The following is an 18930-nucleotide window of genomic DNA, read 5'->3' on the forward strand; positions in this document are numbered from 1 at the left end:
TCCTGCAATGGAGACTAAATGACCTGATGATCAGGCTCCTGGTAACATAAACGTAACATGGTAGATACTTACTATTCTTACTAAACATATACGACGATATATGTGGACGACTAGCCACGTACAGCCGCACAGACATGCTGCGAGCGTGCGGCGGGCGCGTGGCGAGCGTGGCGCGGCACCGCAGCGACAGGTAGCCGCGGTGCGTGGGGTAGTCGTAAAGTGAATTCGTTTTAGTAGGTAAATGCTTGCTTTGGGGTCACTACGGCGAATAAGGGACAAACGTGGGATCATCAAGCCTCTACAAATAGTGTAGGGTGAGTGTCGTGCTCCTGCAATGGAGACTAAATGACCAGATCGTGATGCCATTTTCTTCGGCCAGCCTCCTGACTTTTAACTAAAATGGTAGATACTTACTATTCTTACTAAACATATACGACGATATATGTGGACGACTAGCCACGTACAGCCGCACGGACATGCTGCGAGCGTGCGGCGGGCGCGTGGCGAGCGTGGCGCGGCACCGCAGCGACAGATAGCCGCGGTGCGTGGGGTAGTCGTAAAGTGCATTTAGTAGGTACTCGTATATGTTTGCTTTGGGGTGACTACGGCGATAAAGGGACAAAGATGCAATCATCAGGTCTGTATAACTAGCGTAGAGAGAGTTTTGTGCTTCTGCAGTGGACACCAAATGACCAGATCATGATGCCAATCTCTTCGGCCAGCCTCCTGAAGTCCTGACTTTTATTTAATTGAAATGATGGATACTTACTATTCTTACTAAACATATAAGACGATATATGCGGGCGGCTAGCCACGTACAGCCGCACGGACATGCTGCGAGCGTGCGGCGGGCGCGTGGCGAGCGTGGCGCGGCACCGCAGCGACAGGTAGCCGCGGTGCGTGGGGTAGTCGTCCGGGTAAAAGTGCATTTAGTCGGTATACGCTTGCTTTGGGGTGACTAAAGCGACTAAGGGACACATATGCGATCATCTGGTCTCTAAAACCAGCGTAGGGGGAGTGTCGTGTTCCTGAAACGGTGACTAAATGAACTGATGATGATTAGGGTCACTAAGACCAGACTCTTGACTATAACAACTGCACTGGTAGATACTTACTATTCTTACTAAACATATAAGACGATATATGGGGCCGACTAGCCACGTACAGCCGCACGGACATGCTGCGAGCGTGCGGCGGGCGCGTGGCGAGCGTGGCGCGGCACCGCAGCGACAGGTAGCCGCGGTGCGTGGGGTAGTCGTCCGGGAACACGTGCAGTGTCCGCCACGATGCCCGGAGGCCTTCCCCGTCCGCGCCGGACACGTGCGTCGTGCCGGTTATGACGGGGTCCTGGGGAAGAGACGAACAATATGAATGAAGAAAAACCTCGGACAGACAGACAGACATATCTAATATAAGGGTTCCTTGTCAGGACTACTGAACCCTAAAAAACGTTTATTATCTAATGAAAATTCCCGTTTATCTCAGGATTTTGGATTTGACGCATTGGAGCAATAAAGGTACCAAAATAACAAAAAATCCTCAATTCTAATTTTTAATTATTTTTTTCGAATAATGCTTAGAAAACTTTATGGTTATTCTGGGGACACTATGAGAAAGGAACTTGTTGTGTCCCAAGCTCGCTTTGTGGTGTTCATGCAGTGCTGCAGTCGTTCGTAAAATAAATAAAAGAGCTAATAACATTAAAATTGCATTAACATTTCATTGATGAAAGTATAAAGTACCATAATAGATAGGCTTGCTAGGGAGTTATGTTACTATTGAAGGAATATCACTGAAAAAAGCTTTTCTCGATACCGAAGTCTATAAACATGTTAGCTACCGCTTTCAAGTAAAATGAAGTCCTAATATATTACTTTAGAACTCCTTTCCCTTTGCCTTGCATCCTCCAAAAGGAACTAATTGAAAATGTGTATGTGAGTATGTGTGTGTGTGAGTAGCCACTGATTCTTATTCCCGGATACTTTGCTAATTTGAAAGCTTTTGGTGAATTAATCATGTTAATGATGATAAGTATTTTATATTAATTTATTTTAACTCCGACCAGGGTCTTTGGGCGGATTATAATTAAATAATTTTAGTTTTAAAATGTGCTTTGTAATAACCGCGCGACCGCGAAGTCTTGTCTTGCTTGTTTTGCTGGGTGAAAATTAGAAGTTATTGTAGAATAAATAAATATTAATTTGCCTTCTAATTTGTGATTTAATTAGTCAATAAGTCAATAATTTCTAAATGTGAAGTTGCCACAAAGTGGTAAGTATTTGGCCACAATCATCACTGAATTTCAGTGTAGATGCAGTCTAGGGTGGTACTTACCTTTCCAGTAAATGTCTAACTGACTGCGACTCTTACCGTGGAGAGCTGATCATAGTATTTGGGAAAGATATCAGCAGGTTCTGAATTTCAGTCCCTAACTGTCTTTAACCCTTAGTCATCGGCAAACCCTTCGCGAATAATAAATCGATTTTACATCGCTTCTTATTACGTTTTAACATTATGGCCAAAATGAGGGTAATGATAAAGCCTCCGACATTAATAGTAATTATGAATGGGACCGGTTCGGCCATGATTGCCTTGCTGAATGGATTAATTTCCGCTACGGCCTTCCTCAGCTGAAGGCTTGCTTGCTATGAAATTAATGATTTTGATGGTAACCATTTTTTATTAATACCTTTTGGGAGCTTGAAACTGGATTATGGATTACTGATGTTGGCAGCACTGATCAGTTTATTTATCCAAATTAAAACTCTAGAAATTCTTAGTGGATTATTATAGAAAAATGATGATGATGATGATGATCCATCCGACCGATTTCGGCCATGGCGACCACTCCGACTCCTAGCTGTCTAGGCGGCGCTGGTGTGCCCGAAGATGGCTTACGTAGCTTATTTTCGCGGTAAAATCCCTCGCGCATTGAGGGCATCTGAGCACGCCGCCAACATAGTTATAGTGAAAGGCGGCAGATGGACGGGCCTTCAAGTCATCGCGCTTCGCGTCGAGTTCAGTCGTACGCTGCACCTCGAACTCGTGGACTTGCCTTTTCACAATCTCCCGCCATTCTGGACGCTGTGCTGCCAAACCTTCCCACTGAGAGGGCTCAATGTTGCATCTTTTCATGTGCCGCTTCTGTACATCTTTGTACCTGAGGAGTTGACCGCCATGTTTCCGCTTACCCTCCTCAAGTTCAGAGTAGAAGATGCGCTTCGCCACTCTCTCCTCCGTCATACGTGATACGTGACCACACCATCGAAGTTGGCGACGCATTATATAGGCCTCAATGCCACCCACATGGGCTCGTCGTAGCACCTCGGTATTGCGCACTCGATCAGACCATCTGATCTTCATGATGGTGCGAAGGCATTTGAGGTGGAAACGATCCAGTGTGCGTATATGGTGGCGATACACGCACCACGCCTCGGAGGAGTACAGTAGGTTTGGCAGCACAACCGCCATGTATATTAAAATTTTTGTAGCTAGCTTTAGGTCATGCGAGCAGAAAACCTTGGAACGCAGCTTCCCAAATGCTGCAGCTGCAGCACTGATCCTGCTGCTGATCTCGGTATCAAGATCACATTTGGATGTTATAGTACTCCCCAGATATCGGAACTTATCCACCTGTTTCAGTACATCCTCACCAAGCATAATGCTTAGAGACTCGTGGTCATTTGTGTCCAAAGACATCACTTCTGTCTTCTTGACACTTATCTTCAGGCCGAACTTGCGGCATGCCTGGTGAAAGACGGACATCAGCTGTTGCAGGCCTTCTGAGGATTCTGCTAGAAAGCACAAATCATCAGCATACATGATCTCAGTGATCAGTGCATACGAGACTTTAGTGCGCGCCTTAAGTCTGGCTAAGTTGAACAGGCTGCCATCTGTGCGAAAACGGATGCGGACTCCCTCAGAAACAGTTTGTAGAACCTCTTTGACTACCACCGCAAAGTATAGAGCAAACAGTGTGGGCGCTAGCACACACCCTTGTTTCACCCCACAGGTAACGGGGAAGAAATCTGACTGTTCGCCGTCTACGGCGACGCAGCACTGCATATCGTCGTGAAGGAGTCTCAGAAGTCTCACAAACTTTCCCGTGCACCCTAATTTTCCCAGCACCATCCAGAGAGCTTCACGAGGCACACTATCGAACGCTTTCTCCAAGTTAACAAAGCAGAGATATAGCTGACCCTGCTCTCTGCTTTTTTCCTGTAATTGACGCACGGAGAAGATAGCTTCACAGGTACCTCGGTCAGGTCGGAAGCCAAACTGGGTTTCGGGCAGGATCCGTTCTGACAAATCCTTTAGGCGGTTTAAAAGGACTCTGGCAAAGGCCTTTCCAGGGGATGACAGAAGCGAAATACCACGGTAAGAGTTGCAGTCGGAACGGTCCCCTTTGTTCTTGTACAGGGCACTGATGCGAGATACTTTAAAGCTTTCGGGTACTCGCTCTTCCTCCCACATGCGAACAAATAGTTCCCAAACCAACTTATGTAACTCCTCACCCCCGCACTTGAGCAGCTCTCCCGGTATAAGGTCAATGCCAACCGCCCGCTTGTTTTGCTGCTGCCTGATGGCAGTGACAACCTCCCCACAAGTCAGGGGCTCATCCAACTCAGTGGCTAGAGGGAGTTGAGGCATTAAGCTGATATTATTAAGATCAGTTGATCGATCTACGTTGAGCAAAGTATTGAAGTGTTCGGCCCAACGCCTTAGTACATCTTCCTTACTTGTCAGTAATTGCGTACCGTCTACAGACCTCAAGGGTACTTTTGCCCGATATGGTGTACCAATCAGCTTACGTACCTCGCAGTAGAACTCCCCAAGTTGGTTTGTGTCAGCGAGCCACTGCATGTGACAAGCTTTGTCCCGCCACCACTTGTCTTTTATTTGTCGAGACAGCCTACGCAGTTCAAGGTCACTTTCTTTGACTACCGCGACACTTCCACCTCGTCTTCTATGCTTTTGCAAGAGACTTTGCAAGAAATAACTCGTCATGAAAATGAAAATAAGAATAGAGAGACATTCATAATTAAAAGAGGTCTCTTTAATTGCAATTAGGTATTTAAAATGATCTTGTTGCACTAAGGTCAAATGACAATGTTTAACCACGCTGCTGTACTTGGCCAGGGTCTATTGAGGTTATTGGTAACAGTAGGCAGAACAACGGTCAAGTGGCCAGTTACCTAATTTCAGTAAGTGCCCAAACAAACCTTTGTTTAATGTTTTTTATTTGGTCAGAAGTGCCTCATTGCCATAGGAAACAGATAAACGTCGTTATTGTAATGAAGGCAGTTTCCCTCAAAGTTACCCATAATTCGGGGAAAAGGGGAAAATCACACAATAAGAATTCCCGTTGGCAAACAACGAAACAATCTGTATTTGCTGCGGAACTGGCGCTAATGAACGTCCGACACGCACTTGGATATTTTCCTTCCCCTATCTGTACTCTACCCTCTGAAAAGGCGGTTTAAAGCCTTTAAAATAGCTTTAAACTCATGGGTGCTAAATACACGTTGAAGATTCGCGTGTACGTGGATGTTATGAAAAAATCGATCGGGTGGTTGACCACAGGCAATAGGATAGGTGTATTAAATGTAATTTTTGACGTTTGTCAAAGTTAAAGTAAGATGGTGCAACCCAGCCTAAATAAATATCAAAGAAGGTAATACCGTCATCCTTTTGTTCAACTTGCAATTTTGCCTTTTATGCTTTTATTCAGTCTAAGAGTTACTTACTGTTTAAGCTTTAAAGTAATTAAGAGAATTTGAACTACACGACGGACGCTTCGTCACTCGTAAACGTATCGCCTTAATGGCCATTAGCTACTAAATTAAATATACCTGGCTTAAAAGACGTTTAAAAGCAGTCTAGGATAGAGACACGGTTTTATTACATTTTCATATGACCTGACGTGCAAACTGTTTCTTACGGCAACGTCCTTTTCAAATTTAATGAAATATTTGAGATTCCATGTTAGATAGCTGCTCGAAATATATTAGATCTTGTTTGATTATAATATTTAATATGCGTGGCACTTTGACGAGAGATATATTAAAAGTAAAAAAGGAATTTAATTTGAATCGGATCTAAGAACAAAAGTTCGTTTTCTAATTTCAGGCTAGCCCAACGAAATGTAAGAGAAATTTTGTAATGAGATTTGGATTTTGTAGTAGATTGATTGTCTAATGAAATTGCTATAGAAGTCTTGTTCAAGTTAAAACGATTATTACTAAATTTTAGAACATAAACTTTAAATGGATTAAACGAGTTTTCCAGCGAATTGTAGGTCTTACTTGCTTTGGTAAAAAAATGGAAAATTGTATATGCTTTTAGATGACTGAGATGTATTTATGTACACAATTGAACCCCAGTATAAGTCTCGTTTTTAATTAAAAGATAACGACTTTTAATGATGTCGAATTCAGAATTCAAGTTTGAATTTTGTATAAGTTTGTACATGCCAACTGTCCTTACACTTTGTAAGAGCCTTATTCGACGTCGAATCGAAATAACGAATAAACAAACATTAATTGGAAGACGAAAAGCATTCGAGTCGGAAAGGAGAGCCGATCTCATTAGTGACCTAACGACATCTTGAATAATTTAAACACATTTTAATTGACGGATTTCGTTTCAAAACATTGGAAATCGCTTAGTCTAATTTTGTTTTTGATTGCGTTAAGCTTGGCCGTCTAAATACAGATTTGTTAATTTAACATTTGGGTCCAATCTGCTTTTATGATGAAATACGATCAATTACAACTGTCTACAGCATTTTTGCGCACGGGTTATGCATAGCTTATTTTTATTGCTTTATGACCTAGAAATAAGATTAACAACAAAAAATTGTTCTGAATTTGCTTTTATGTGTAAAAAATAGAAAAATTCATATCAATGAATGTATGAAACATGAACATAGAGATGATTCAATTTGTTGCCAAATATATTTTTTTCTTTCTTTCATTCATTCTTTCTAATTATTAAAACATACCAAACATCCATTTAAGATTCATTCTCACAAGAGAAAATTTAAAATAGAGTCCAAATATTTATTAAAAATGAAAAGTTCTAATTTCCTGTCATGTTCCATAGAAGATTTTTCGCATAAAAATCTAACTCTATCATTCTTTCAGGTTACTGGCCTTGGTAACGTCGTCTCTCAAATCTCACTATATTTTGATGAAAGCGTGCCCCTTGTTCTTGCAAATAAGCCCCCATAATTATTTATAAATATATCCCAATGAGAATGGGACGTGCATCTTTAGAGACATTCTACTATGAAGATGGAAAATTCAAATCCCTATAACTTCTTAAAAAGCAAATATTTTCGATTTGTAATCGCACTTTTTTATATTAATTTGCTTATATAATCAGAATATAATAAGTAAAATCCATGCGCAAAAAAAATTTTTTTTTTTGTTGACCGGTGTTATCTGTTCAACTTTTATAGCCTTAATATTTTGGAAAAGTATTTTCAATGGAAGAAAACTTATAGCAGGTCTGTCAACTTTATTGTCCTTAATAGGATTATAAAGAGCAGACTTGAAGGCTTCTAAGGTCTAGCTCCAGTTATAACAATTCATACAGGTAACAAAAAAACTGGGTCTCATCGAACCTACCGCCATTGTTTTGATCGAGGCCACTCACTGTACAGATCATGACTTGAAAATCGCAAATTACGCAGAAAGTGGCTTGCAAAAGTGCTGTGTTGTTTTCGGGGATTTATTCGGAATGGCGAAAATCGTTACTTCAGTGACGTGTAAAAATTAAAGTGCCGAGGGGTAGTGTTGGGTATGCCAAGTACGTAACTATTCTATCTATCGATTATCATATTGGATAGGTGCGTGATATGAGTTGGTATTTAAAGCCAATATACTTTTGATAAGTGTGTGAATACAGCCTGTATTTGATGCATGGTACCTACACCCATCGTAGTAAGTCAATGTAGGTAAGCCTCAGAAGACTTATCGACAGGTACTTCTATAGATCTAAAACTTTTACATCTAACTCTACCAATACGTGACAAGTTCACGGATAAAATTTCTCGGACATTATTCTCATTAAAGTAACTAACACTTGGAGACCTCAACAAGCCTCCTCTTTCTTTCCCTCGCAGGTAAAGACAACTACTGATTTTAACCTATTCTTTTTGATTTACGTGTCTTCATAGTTGTCGTCAAATGCTATCGATACCTACTAGGTACTAGTTTTTTTCAATAACGACAACACTATCCATGAATAAAGGCCAGTCTACAAAGGGGGTCACGCGCCCTGAGCTTAGGGATCGCAGGACCTTTCTCTAACTTTGACATTCAAATTTGGCAATGTAGTCACAAGTCTTTCAATAATCGAAGAATGTTAATTATGTGGTCAGCCTTCTAATTAAAATATCTGTTATCAGACTTTTTTTGGACTCGTCGAAGAGATGTAGGCGGTATTCAAGCCAAAATGTGGTTGAAAATTCCTCAAATAAAAGCTAATTAGTTTATCTGAAAATTCACTGGCTTGAGTAGAAATTGAAACAACGTGAAAGTTCACGTTCTGAAACCTGGCAGCTGGAATCCGGGAAAAATTTCCTATCGATCAAAAAACAAAAAATACAACCGCCATTCAAGACCTGACCCTGTCTTGACCTTTACAAAAACGCTTTGCAGTTCGCTGCCGTAAACATAATGGGCGCGTCAAAATGTTATTAAAAACGAATTCAATAGGTGTGCCGCACAATGGCTGTGGTTAAGGATTCAGTTCCAACGCCGTGTTGTGTTTTTGTTCGTTCGACCACTTGTGTAACTAAGTGCTGTGATAGGAGCGATGGGTTTTCGGCATTTTTGGCCGATTTAAATCAAACTTTTAGGTATATTATTGGTGACTCAAGAGTCGTAGTAATAACAATTGCATGCGTACTTCTAAGCCTAAGACTATTCTTAGCTTGTACTTATATTAATAACTATTTCGTTATGGTAAGATTGAATGTGCAGTGCTGAGCGTATTGCAGTAGTATTCAGTTGTTTCTGAAAATTGCTACGCGAAGCTGGTAGAGCAACCCAATGGTATATCAATTAAACATAAGGCACCTCTTTATTTCATTGCTTTTTTTGCTTGATGTGCAAACATGGGTAAAAAGAAGGCAGTTGATGTTACCTTTTTAATTTGGCTGATACTAAAAAAAAAACTTTAACGGATACATCCCTAGTGCGGCGCTTTGAAACCGTTGAAATTTTATTCGTTGTTTTTCGCAGCGAGCGCCCGAATGCCGTTTTAAAGTATTATAGTTACTGCTGGATTCTCATTCTGGTCACACAACCGCTTTGCTATTCTCTAATAGCAGTGTTCATTTATATTTTGTTTCATTTAGAGATAAGACTTTAATTCCCTAAGCAGGAAACCGCGTTGCGCTTATTTACAGAATATTAATAGGATAAAAAAATTAATTTAAAAATTATGCCTATTTGGCATAATTTTTAAATTAATTTTTTTATCCTATTAATATTCTGTAATTTGTTGTTCTAGTGTGCCAAATAAATGTATTTTCTTTCTTTCTTATTGGTATACCTGAAAGATGTTTTTTATACCTTTAAGAGTTTTTAAACATGATGAGCTGATCATATTAAAACTTTGATTAAAATAATTACAACGTTATGAAATAAATACGGGAATATTTCCTTATTATTTTTATCTCCCTTGGAGTGTCAAAATTTCGATTTAACAGGAGTGGAGCATTGCGACACTTCAAAGGTAAATTAGTTTTTTCAACCTGAAAAACTTGGGTATTGGTCAATGAAATATTAAGGTTTTCAATATTTTGAATATTTTTTGCCTGTTTGATCTTGTGATCTACAAGTCCCGGTGAATTTGATGCCCACAACACTACTGGAAGTAGCGAATTCGAATCCCGCGTATATCAAGGCTATTAGGTACCATTACGTAATTGGTGTCGAACGGTACCTAATTTAGATGATTAAAAACACCTCTGGGTATATCTGGTCATCAGTAATACCTAAGTATTTGTCCCGGTATTCAAACCTCCAAATACAGTTAGCTTTGTAGTCCGTTACAAATTAACCATTAATTGTGCCGACGCCAAACACACTACGAAAAGGCTTTGTATTCAAATATGCTAGTTTAGCTTAACCATGTTTGCTTCGTTAGGTCTTTCACAAAAAAAGCTTATTTCGACCGCAATTTTAATCAAAGATGGTATCGGATAACACGTGGTTTTTATTCACCCCTACTATGTATGTTTATTCACACAATACTTAAACACACAAGAAGATATGGCCCCACATATCCCTCCCGAGACTAGACGGTATCAGGCGATTTATTTTATTACGAAATTCCCGGGAAACAACTTTTTTATATGCAATAATATCCCGTAGCATGTCGCAGCATCATGGTACAAAGGCGTGACCTTACTATTGGATATTTGAGATGGGTTAAGGAATTTAAGTCGTAGTTGAATGCTCATATCAAATAATAAAGATTGTGACGATAGATGCGCCTCACACGCTTCAAGTCGGAATTTGAAACAATGAAACTGTACGATGTTCATAATTTTTTTTGTAAAATAAATTGCTGTAGATACCTACCTCAGAGCCGCAGAGCCTACCAATATCAATATCGGAATAGCACATACTTTATCAAAGTAACTTTTCATCGAAACAACGAGAACAAAATAGGAGTTATAAGCTAGTAATTTACAAAATCTTACATACAAAAAACACAATGAGAGTGCGAGCCTAATTGTATTGTTATTTGTAATTATACCTTTTTATAGCTCATTTTAGTTAGTAGTGTGTTCGAAGCCTTAAAGTATAAGGGTTTTGCGCACACCTTTTGTTGGCGTGATGTGGTTATATTGAAAGGTTTCGGTGGGCATCGAGATTACTTCTTTTGTGGCGAGAGAGTGTGAAAGGGTAACTGCAATGGCGAGGGCATTTTGAAGATATGACACGCGTTAAAGGTACTCGTATGTAGGTGTATTATTAGCTCTGGAGTGATAATTCACATGACTGGAATTAACTAATGAGGGCTATCGTTATTATACTTAACAGTTGGCACCCCTGGCGATTGACAGGACCTTACTCTACAGTGGCGCCATCTTGATAAGTGCAAATGCGATAGGTCCTCCTACCACTTTAGCGCTCACCAGTTGGTGCCACTGTCTTCGCTACTAGCAAGTGACAGGACCTTACTCTACAGTGGCGCTAACTGGTAAGCGCTAAAACGATAGCCCTCAGTGAAATCCAACACCTACTGTTAACGTTCCTTATTAGAATAAATAAATGTTCAAATATGTATCGATGTAAATAAATAAAACTATTCTTCTATTCACATAAACGTAAACAAAAGCCAACTAAACTGTATTATTTCATTTAATATAAGTTACTAAATAAAGTTGAAATACTTAATTAACATTACTAAAGAACACATTGTCTGATAACTTAGGAGACAATCTAAGTTAATCTTCTAATATTTGTTTTTGATGTTAATAACTAAAGAAGCTTCTTATTAAGTCTTAAACGAACCACAATTGTAGCTTTGTTTGAAAACTAGTAATATTAAAATTCAGTAAGGGCAGAGGAGGGCAGCCATCCCAGCATTTTTTAGACAAGCTCAAATTTAGCGCCGGGAAAGAAAAGGAAATGTTTGCTAAACTTTGCGATTTATTAGTTTGAACAGTAGTATTATAGTCGCTTTGGTTTCATTAATTTTTCTTCGGATAATCATAATTTTTCTTCGGATAATCATAAATTATTCATGAGGCGGTAATGTTGAGAATTTTCAATTTATTGATAGATATTATACAATTTATAGATATTATAAGGATGCTTGAACACGGTGCGGTCAGCAAGATTATGTGCAAAGAGAAGCAACTCATAGATTCGATAGTCGTATTTTATGGTATTTCCACGTTATTACATGAGTTTTGAAAAGACATAATAAAAATAAACCCTATATTCAAGTTTAAAAAAAAAATGTTTTCCAGAGTGCAGTTGCTATTCTAGAACGTTTATAGCAATCGATAGTCAAAGTACCGACATTAGCGCAGCTCTAGTGTAAGCTTACAAAGCTTTAAACTAGCGAGACTCACCATCGTCGTATTTCTCCCTACACATTCTTAATCCTCCGTTGCGCTAACTAGACCTCGTTACGCTAACGTTAAGTTAAATATTAACCGGCTTAGTTAAACCGACGGCGAGCACGTCTTGTTGGCTGTAGGGTATTGAGGTTACGTTTCCTTTAATACCATGCTACGATCTTACTAATAAAACTTACACGCTCGTTGAACAGTGTTTTAAAGTGACGTTTAGTATGGAAATGTCATTTTAAAACAGTGTTCAACAACTGTGTAACTTTTTATTAGTAAGGGGGTAAGTATATATTACTTATTAACTTATATAGATTTTTTTTTTAAATTCGGATTGGAATTCGCTGTCTGCTTCTGTCTTTCTCGAAGACTATAATCCAGGCTTTTTCAAGGCGAAAGTGAAAAGGCACTTACAGGGCAGATATGTACCATGCTAGACTTCATCCCACTTAACACCAGGTGCGATTGTGGTCAAATACCTGCCTTGTTATGCATAAAAAAACCTTTAACCAGCCACAAAATTTTAGAAAGCTACTAGTAATTAATTTTGTTATTACTAAACTGTATTCATTTGAATGTCTTTAAATTGTAGGTACTGTTAAAGTTAACAAGTATTTAAATTCAGTGACCATACTTCGTTGAATCCAAGAAAATAACTCAGCTGTAGAGTTTCGTTTTTGTAAATATTTCCTCCTTTCGTAGTAAACTAAAATAAACGTTTGCAACACTACTGGTTTCTTAATAGGAGTGAGAATTCTCTTATTCTATGTTTACTGTAGAGTATTTTTAGTTTCAGTTTCTTTAGTTCTGTTTTACAAGAATTTTTAAAAGATCTACAACTGCATCTACATATTTTCGTCGAAGACAATTCTTATCTGAATAACTCAATAGAAATGTGTAATATCGTATTAGAATACAATATGTAGAGCATATGAAAGTCTTACGTGTGAATTAATTAGAATAACAAAACCGTATCTATCCATCGCAGTATGACTGAGCCAATAACGAGCGACTGTTTGCTCCGAAATCCATAATCTGACACGAACCGTACCAGTATTTCTCACATACGTCATGAAATAACTGCCTCACACCCGTATTCACAAACAATACTATGAGGTCTCCCAGTGCGCGTGACATACGAACCAATCACAGAGCTGATGTTGTGTGTTCGGTTTGCTGATTCACTTAAGTTAGCATCGTTTGTGAGTACGGGCGTCACTGTTGCAATATTCTCGGCATATTTTCGTGACTAAGTATAGGTTGTAAGAATAAGGCCGTAATGTGAAAGGAACACGTTTTATCTCGACATGCTGCTCGGAACTTTATTTTCGTATACATTGCATTATTGTATAAACATCTCTTCACATCCTACGCCTGCCAAGTCACGGTTTTCATTATAAGACTGGAGTACTATGCCGGTTACCGCGGCTATCAGATTTAACTTGGTGTTGGCACGACAACGATCCCCTTATCGCTAACACGGCGAACCTGGCCAAGAAGAAACAAAGCTATTATTTACTTGTTTACTTATTGGTATTGTAATAAAATTACATTGTCTTATTAAAAACCTAATCATGGTTTTGTTACTCGCGTGGCCTTAACCTATTGACCGCTATAGATATTTATTTATTTTTCAAAGAATCCCGTTTAACCAAATACTTAATAAGCACCACCCGTTGAAACTGACAGTTTTAATGCATTTTAACAGTCATTTTTTCGGCACAAACGCACAACGCATTCAACGCATCGGCCATTTTTCTGGTGTTGTTGTTATAGTCATTTGTCATTGCTTGCGGCAATGCTCGTTTGAACCCATTTAGATAAAATAAAATGCATGAAAACGTCAAGCCGTGCTTATATCGTGCCGTATACTTTGTACGTGTATGTGCTTTTGTTTAAAATTCAGCATATTCTTTTTAAAACCAATAGTAAGGTTCACCTCCTCGCGTCACGTCCGACCATGCTTGCCTGAGACTGCAGGGAATCGGATTGAACTGGTTATTACGTTTCAAGGTGCACGGGCTATCGATCCGAAGCTGTTTCGTCAATTGTTTGGAGAGAAGCCGAGTAAGTAGTCTTGAGTTAGTTTGTTAGCCTTTTGAGTAAATTTTATTATGATTACCAAGCTATACTATTCGTTATTCACAAATAGAGAAATCTGACCGCCTGTGACTTGGCTAGAATGACTTTTTTCAAAAGATTCTCATGCTAGAACTTAAGACATAATATTGCAGAATAAATTGCATGCAGCTATTAATTGATGTCACTTACAAGACGGGACTATTCCATCTCGTACTCGTTACCTCTCGTTCCCGCCGCTGCAACACCTGTGTCGCAAGGATCTACAGCTTTACCGCCAATAAAAACCTAACCAGTAAAGGTCAAATTTCATGTCATTTAGCGCTCTTTTACTATTTATGACGATATTATGGGACTGAATTTTTAATTGGCATTATGATTATGGAATTTTAATAATGACGCTTCATCGTGCAGATTGTGGCTTCAGAGCAATTCGTAAAGATTTGTTCAAATGTTTGAGTCAAAGTTTGCCAAGCACGCAGGAGCTTGGTTCAATTTATTAGCTTTGAAGTGTTAAATTAATTTCTAAAATTAACTTTTCTAATTTGTCACGGTGGAGACACCTTCGCAGCTGTTTGAGGAGCTAAATTAAAATTATCACGCCGGGCCATAGAAAACTTATTACAAAAACCTATAAAAGTCTTTGAACCTAAAAGTTTGATAGGTCTATCAATTATTTAAAATTTTTAAGTGTTCAGATATTTTATATCACGCAAAATTTTGTTTTGAAGAGGTACTTAACTCAAGTAAGCTGCTTAATACAAGCAGTTATTATAATTAGTTTCTTTGTAATTAACAGAAGTCCATTATTTAGTTTTTCAAAAATAAATTTTATAAAATCCGATTTATATGAAAATTAAAATAATTAAAATGAAGATATCAATTTTCTGACTTCACCATACCATTTATATGCACATGTTAACATGGGCTAGTGTCGGCTCATATACCCATTTACCTAACACCCGGTATAGTTCGTATAGATGTATAAAAGGTACCCTTACCTCCTGCGGCTCGGAGTCGACGAACCAGTCGATGGTGGCACCAGGCAGGGAGTAGTCGGAGGTGCAGTTCACGAGCGCATTCTCACCCGCCTGCACCAGCGTGGGAAGCCCCGTGATGAGCGGGTCGTATTCTGGGAGCACTGGAAATAAGGCAGCAATTTGAATTCCACTTCTAATACAGCTTCTAATTCTATCGTAAGGGTTCGGTGGTGGCACCAGGCGGGGAGTAGTCGGAGGTGCAGTTTACGAGCGCGTTCTCACCCGCCTGCACCAGCGTGGGAAGCCCCGTGATGAGCGGGTCGTACTCTAGGAGCACTGGAAATAAGGAACAATTTGAGTTCCACTTCTAATAAATCTTCTACATCTATCGTAAGGGTTCAATGGTGACACCAGGCGGGGAGTAGTCGGAGGTGCAGTTCACGAGCGCGTTCTCGCCCGCCTGCACCAGCGTGGGAAGCCCCGTGATGAGCGGGTCGTACTTTAGGACCACTGGAAATAAAGAGAAGTTGGAATTCTACGTCTAATACTGCTTCTACTTCTATCGTAAGGGTTCGATGATGACGGGGTAGCAAGTAAACGGAAAATTTGGATGGAGATTTTCACCGGCGTGTAAATCTCCATGATGAGTGTATCGTACTCTAGGAGTAGGAAATATGGAGCAATTTGTGTTCTACTGTGAAGTTAAGGGGGTCCTCCTCCCAGAGGGGAGCACTGGTAACAAGGAGCAAGTGGATCTCTGGGGATCTGGTGGTCAATCTGATGAAGGTTGCTGGTAGCATCTGATAGCGGGCAACGCTGAAACGGTCTTCGTGTAAATCCTTGAAGACTTGTCCTACAGAGACGTCATTTAATTTATCAAAAGTCTGACAACAAAAATGATACACGAAAAATGAATAAAGCTTATTTGATTCAAATGAGAATACATCAGTCACAAAACACGACTGTTACCGCTTTTTATATCCCATCAAATTGTCAAAAGTAAGGTTTATGATATTTTATGGCTCGATCAATGATAAATGTTTTCAAATGGCACGAGCGTGCTACGTATTAAACTTGTGCACTTTGGCGTGTTCAGAGTCGAATAAATAACGTGTGTAAAGTCAATAATGTCTGTATTATTTACGGGCGACACGAGCGATATTCGGTTTATACGTATGAGCTGCGCACAGCACAGTAAGTTCCGGATTCCGGAACGACAGCTATGTATAACGGCGCATCAAGGTAAACAATGGTAGCTCATGCGGGTGTAATAGTCGCAATTTATCAACAAAAAAGGATAGCATTCATCAATGTAAGCGATAAACTTCGGCTGGAGAGTCTTAAACATTGCAATGAATAGGTACCTATGATGATAGATTGACTGACTGAAAAATATAGATTTTTCAAAAAATATTTTTTCAAAAAATATACATTTTTTCAGTCATCATAGGTACCTAAGTATAGAATCTTGATAAGCTAAAAAACTACAAGCCTTTACTTAAAAAAAAAGTTAATTGGTCATAAACGAGAACTTTTGATAACTGAAACGCGCTACGTAGGGTTTAACGCCCGTATTCACAAACATTACTATGAGCTCTCACAGTGCGCGTGGACGCACAGGGTAACACACGAACCAATCACATAGCTCTATCCAACGGCTGTGCGTTCGATTTGCAAGTATCGTTTGTAAGTACGAGCGTAAGTCATTGAGCCAAACCGCACGCATTTTCAGTTATAAAGCTGTCACCATATGTTCCATGTTGAACAATGAACGAGAATTCCAATTTGCGGATCTAATTGAGATTAAATCTAATAGTGGTGCGGTGGCTGTAGCTATTACTAGGTAATTTAGCTCTTGAGTAGGAATATTAGAAATTAAGGCACAATGTCAGCCAAGGATTCATCACTATAACTGACACTAACAAACAGTCACCTGCTGGACACAGGCCGTCAATACGCGTTATATTACCCCATTCAGCTTTTACAGCGAGCTTTCGCAAGTTATCACTCCACCTTGCCTTGAGATTGACTAGAATAATATTAATCCTACGTTTTTGTGTATTAAATGCACAATTACCTACCTCCTAATTAGAGACAGTCTTTCCCGAAAACTATAATCCGGGCCTTTTCAAGGCGAGAGTGAATAGGCACTTACAGGGCAGATATGTACCATCCTAGACTGCATCCCACTTAACATCAGGTGCGATTGTGGTCAAATGCCTGCCTTGTTATGCATAAAAAAAAAGTCAAAGAAAAACACAAAACGCTTTTGTAATTTCGTAGCCAATCGCCAAGTATGTTGCTCGTTCAAAAAGAAAATGAACTCGCTTCTGAACACGTTTCGCATCATAAATAAAACTGTTTGAACTAGTGATACGGTGAAATCAAATGTGAAGGACGTTTTCGGTACAACTTCAGCCTCGTGAAGTTTGACCCAGTTTTAAATCTTTGCTGCTTATGTTGTGGAAATTGAGTTTTTCACATACGTGATATGAATAAATAACAAAATGGTAGGTACTCTGTTCTGCAAATAAGAAGTAAATTAACGAAAATTTTGTCTGTCAAAGAACGAAAGAATTTTGTTTCGGCGTTATAACGAGAACCAGTTTGAGAATAAACTTGAAAGCTCATAAACTCGATATTATTTATGAAATACACAATTTGCGTTAGGGAATTATACTTGAGGTTCTACCTTCAATTACGAAATCACTTGACTTAACGAGCTTAGGCACAAAATTTAGGCCAAAACCTTTTATACTTATTACGTACTAAAGAATTTTTGGAATAATCATATTGCTCAACAAGTTCAAGGTTCAAATCAGTTAAATATTTATTGGTTTCTTGGAATACTGGTATCTTGAGAATTAGTCCGCCGACCTCAATTTATACTTTGTCAGCGCCAATAAAAACTGTTTCTGTCCATGTTTTATTTGATTATGTTTGATTGCAAAGTAACATATTTTTTTTTCTTTAACTATGCTGTATTTACATTTGCAGTGTCTCTCGTTTATGACTAAAAGAACTAGGTACGTTTCTTTCTAAAGGCAACTTAGCGTAAAAGGACTAAAAAGGCTCTCTCAAATAAAACGCTTTGAGCCGGACGTCGTCTGTTTGCTGAACTGCAGGAAATTGTATGAAAACTGTTGGACTAACAAATTAAATTTACCAACAGTTACGATCTTGCAAACGCACAACTAACGTCCAGCTCCCAACTGGAGACCTCACAGGTGTCGGTACTTGGCGGTGCCGCTCTCGGGCCCACGCGATGACGCACGCTTTATACTACAGCACGAGGACTCACCAGCTAGCGTCATGTTAGCGGAGCGCCGGTCCACAGCGAGCCGCGGCCCCTCGCTGGAGACCTCGCAGGTACTTGGCCGTGCCGCTCTCTGCCCACGCTGATGACGCACGCGTTATACTACACGAGGACTCACCAGCTAGCGTCATGTTAGCGGAGCGCCGGTCCACAGCGAGCCGCGGCCCCTCGCTGGAGACCTCGCAGGTACTTGGCCGTGCCGCTCTCTGCCCACGCTGATGACGCACGCGTTATACTACACGAGGACTCACCAGCTAGCGTCATGTTAGCGGAGCGCCGGTCCACAGCGAACCGCGGCCCCTCGCTGGAGACCTCGCAGGTACTTGGCCGTGCCGCTCTCGGGCCCGCACTGATGACGCACGCGTCATACTACAACACAAGGACTCACCAGCTAGCGTCATGTTAGCGGAGCGCCGGTCCACAGCGAACCGCGGCCCCTCGCTGGAAACCTCGCA

The 18930-nt window shown here is 39.9% G+C and overlaps 1 protein-coding gene across 1 annotated transcript; it reads right to left on the minus strand.

Annotated features, from left to right (window-relative positions):
- Positions 1-1086: 1086 nt before the first annotated feature.
- On the minus strand, positions 1087-18525 carry LOC135074872 (uncharacterized). Its single transcript, XM_063969254.1, has 3 exons — positions 18461-18525; positions 15181-15320; positions 1087-1347 (listed from the first exon to the last, which is right to left on the minus strand). Exons 1-3 carry the CDS (start codon positions 18471-18473, stop codon positions 1087-1089), a joined length of 414 nt encoding a protein of 137 aa, XP_063825324.1. The 5' UTR covers positions 18474-18525.
- Positions 18526-18930: the final 405 nt, after the last annotated feature.

Source organism: Ostrinia nubilalis, chromosome 9 (genome assembly GCF_963855985.1).
Source record: "Ostrinia nubilalis chromosome 9, ilOstNubi1.1, whole genome shotgun sequence".
Classification (NCBI taxonomy): domain Eukaryota; kingdom Metazoa; phylum Arthropoda; class Insecta; order Lepidoptera; family Crambidae; genus Ostrinia; species Ostrinia nubilalis.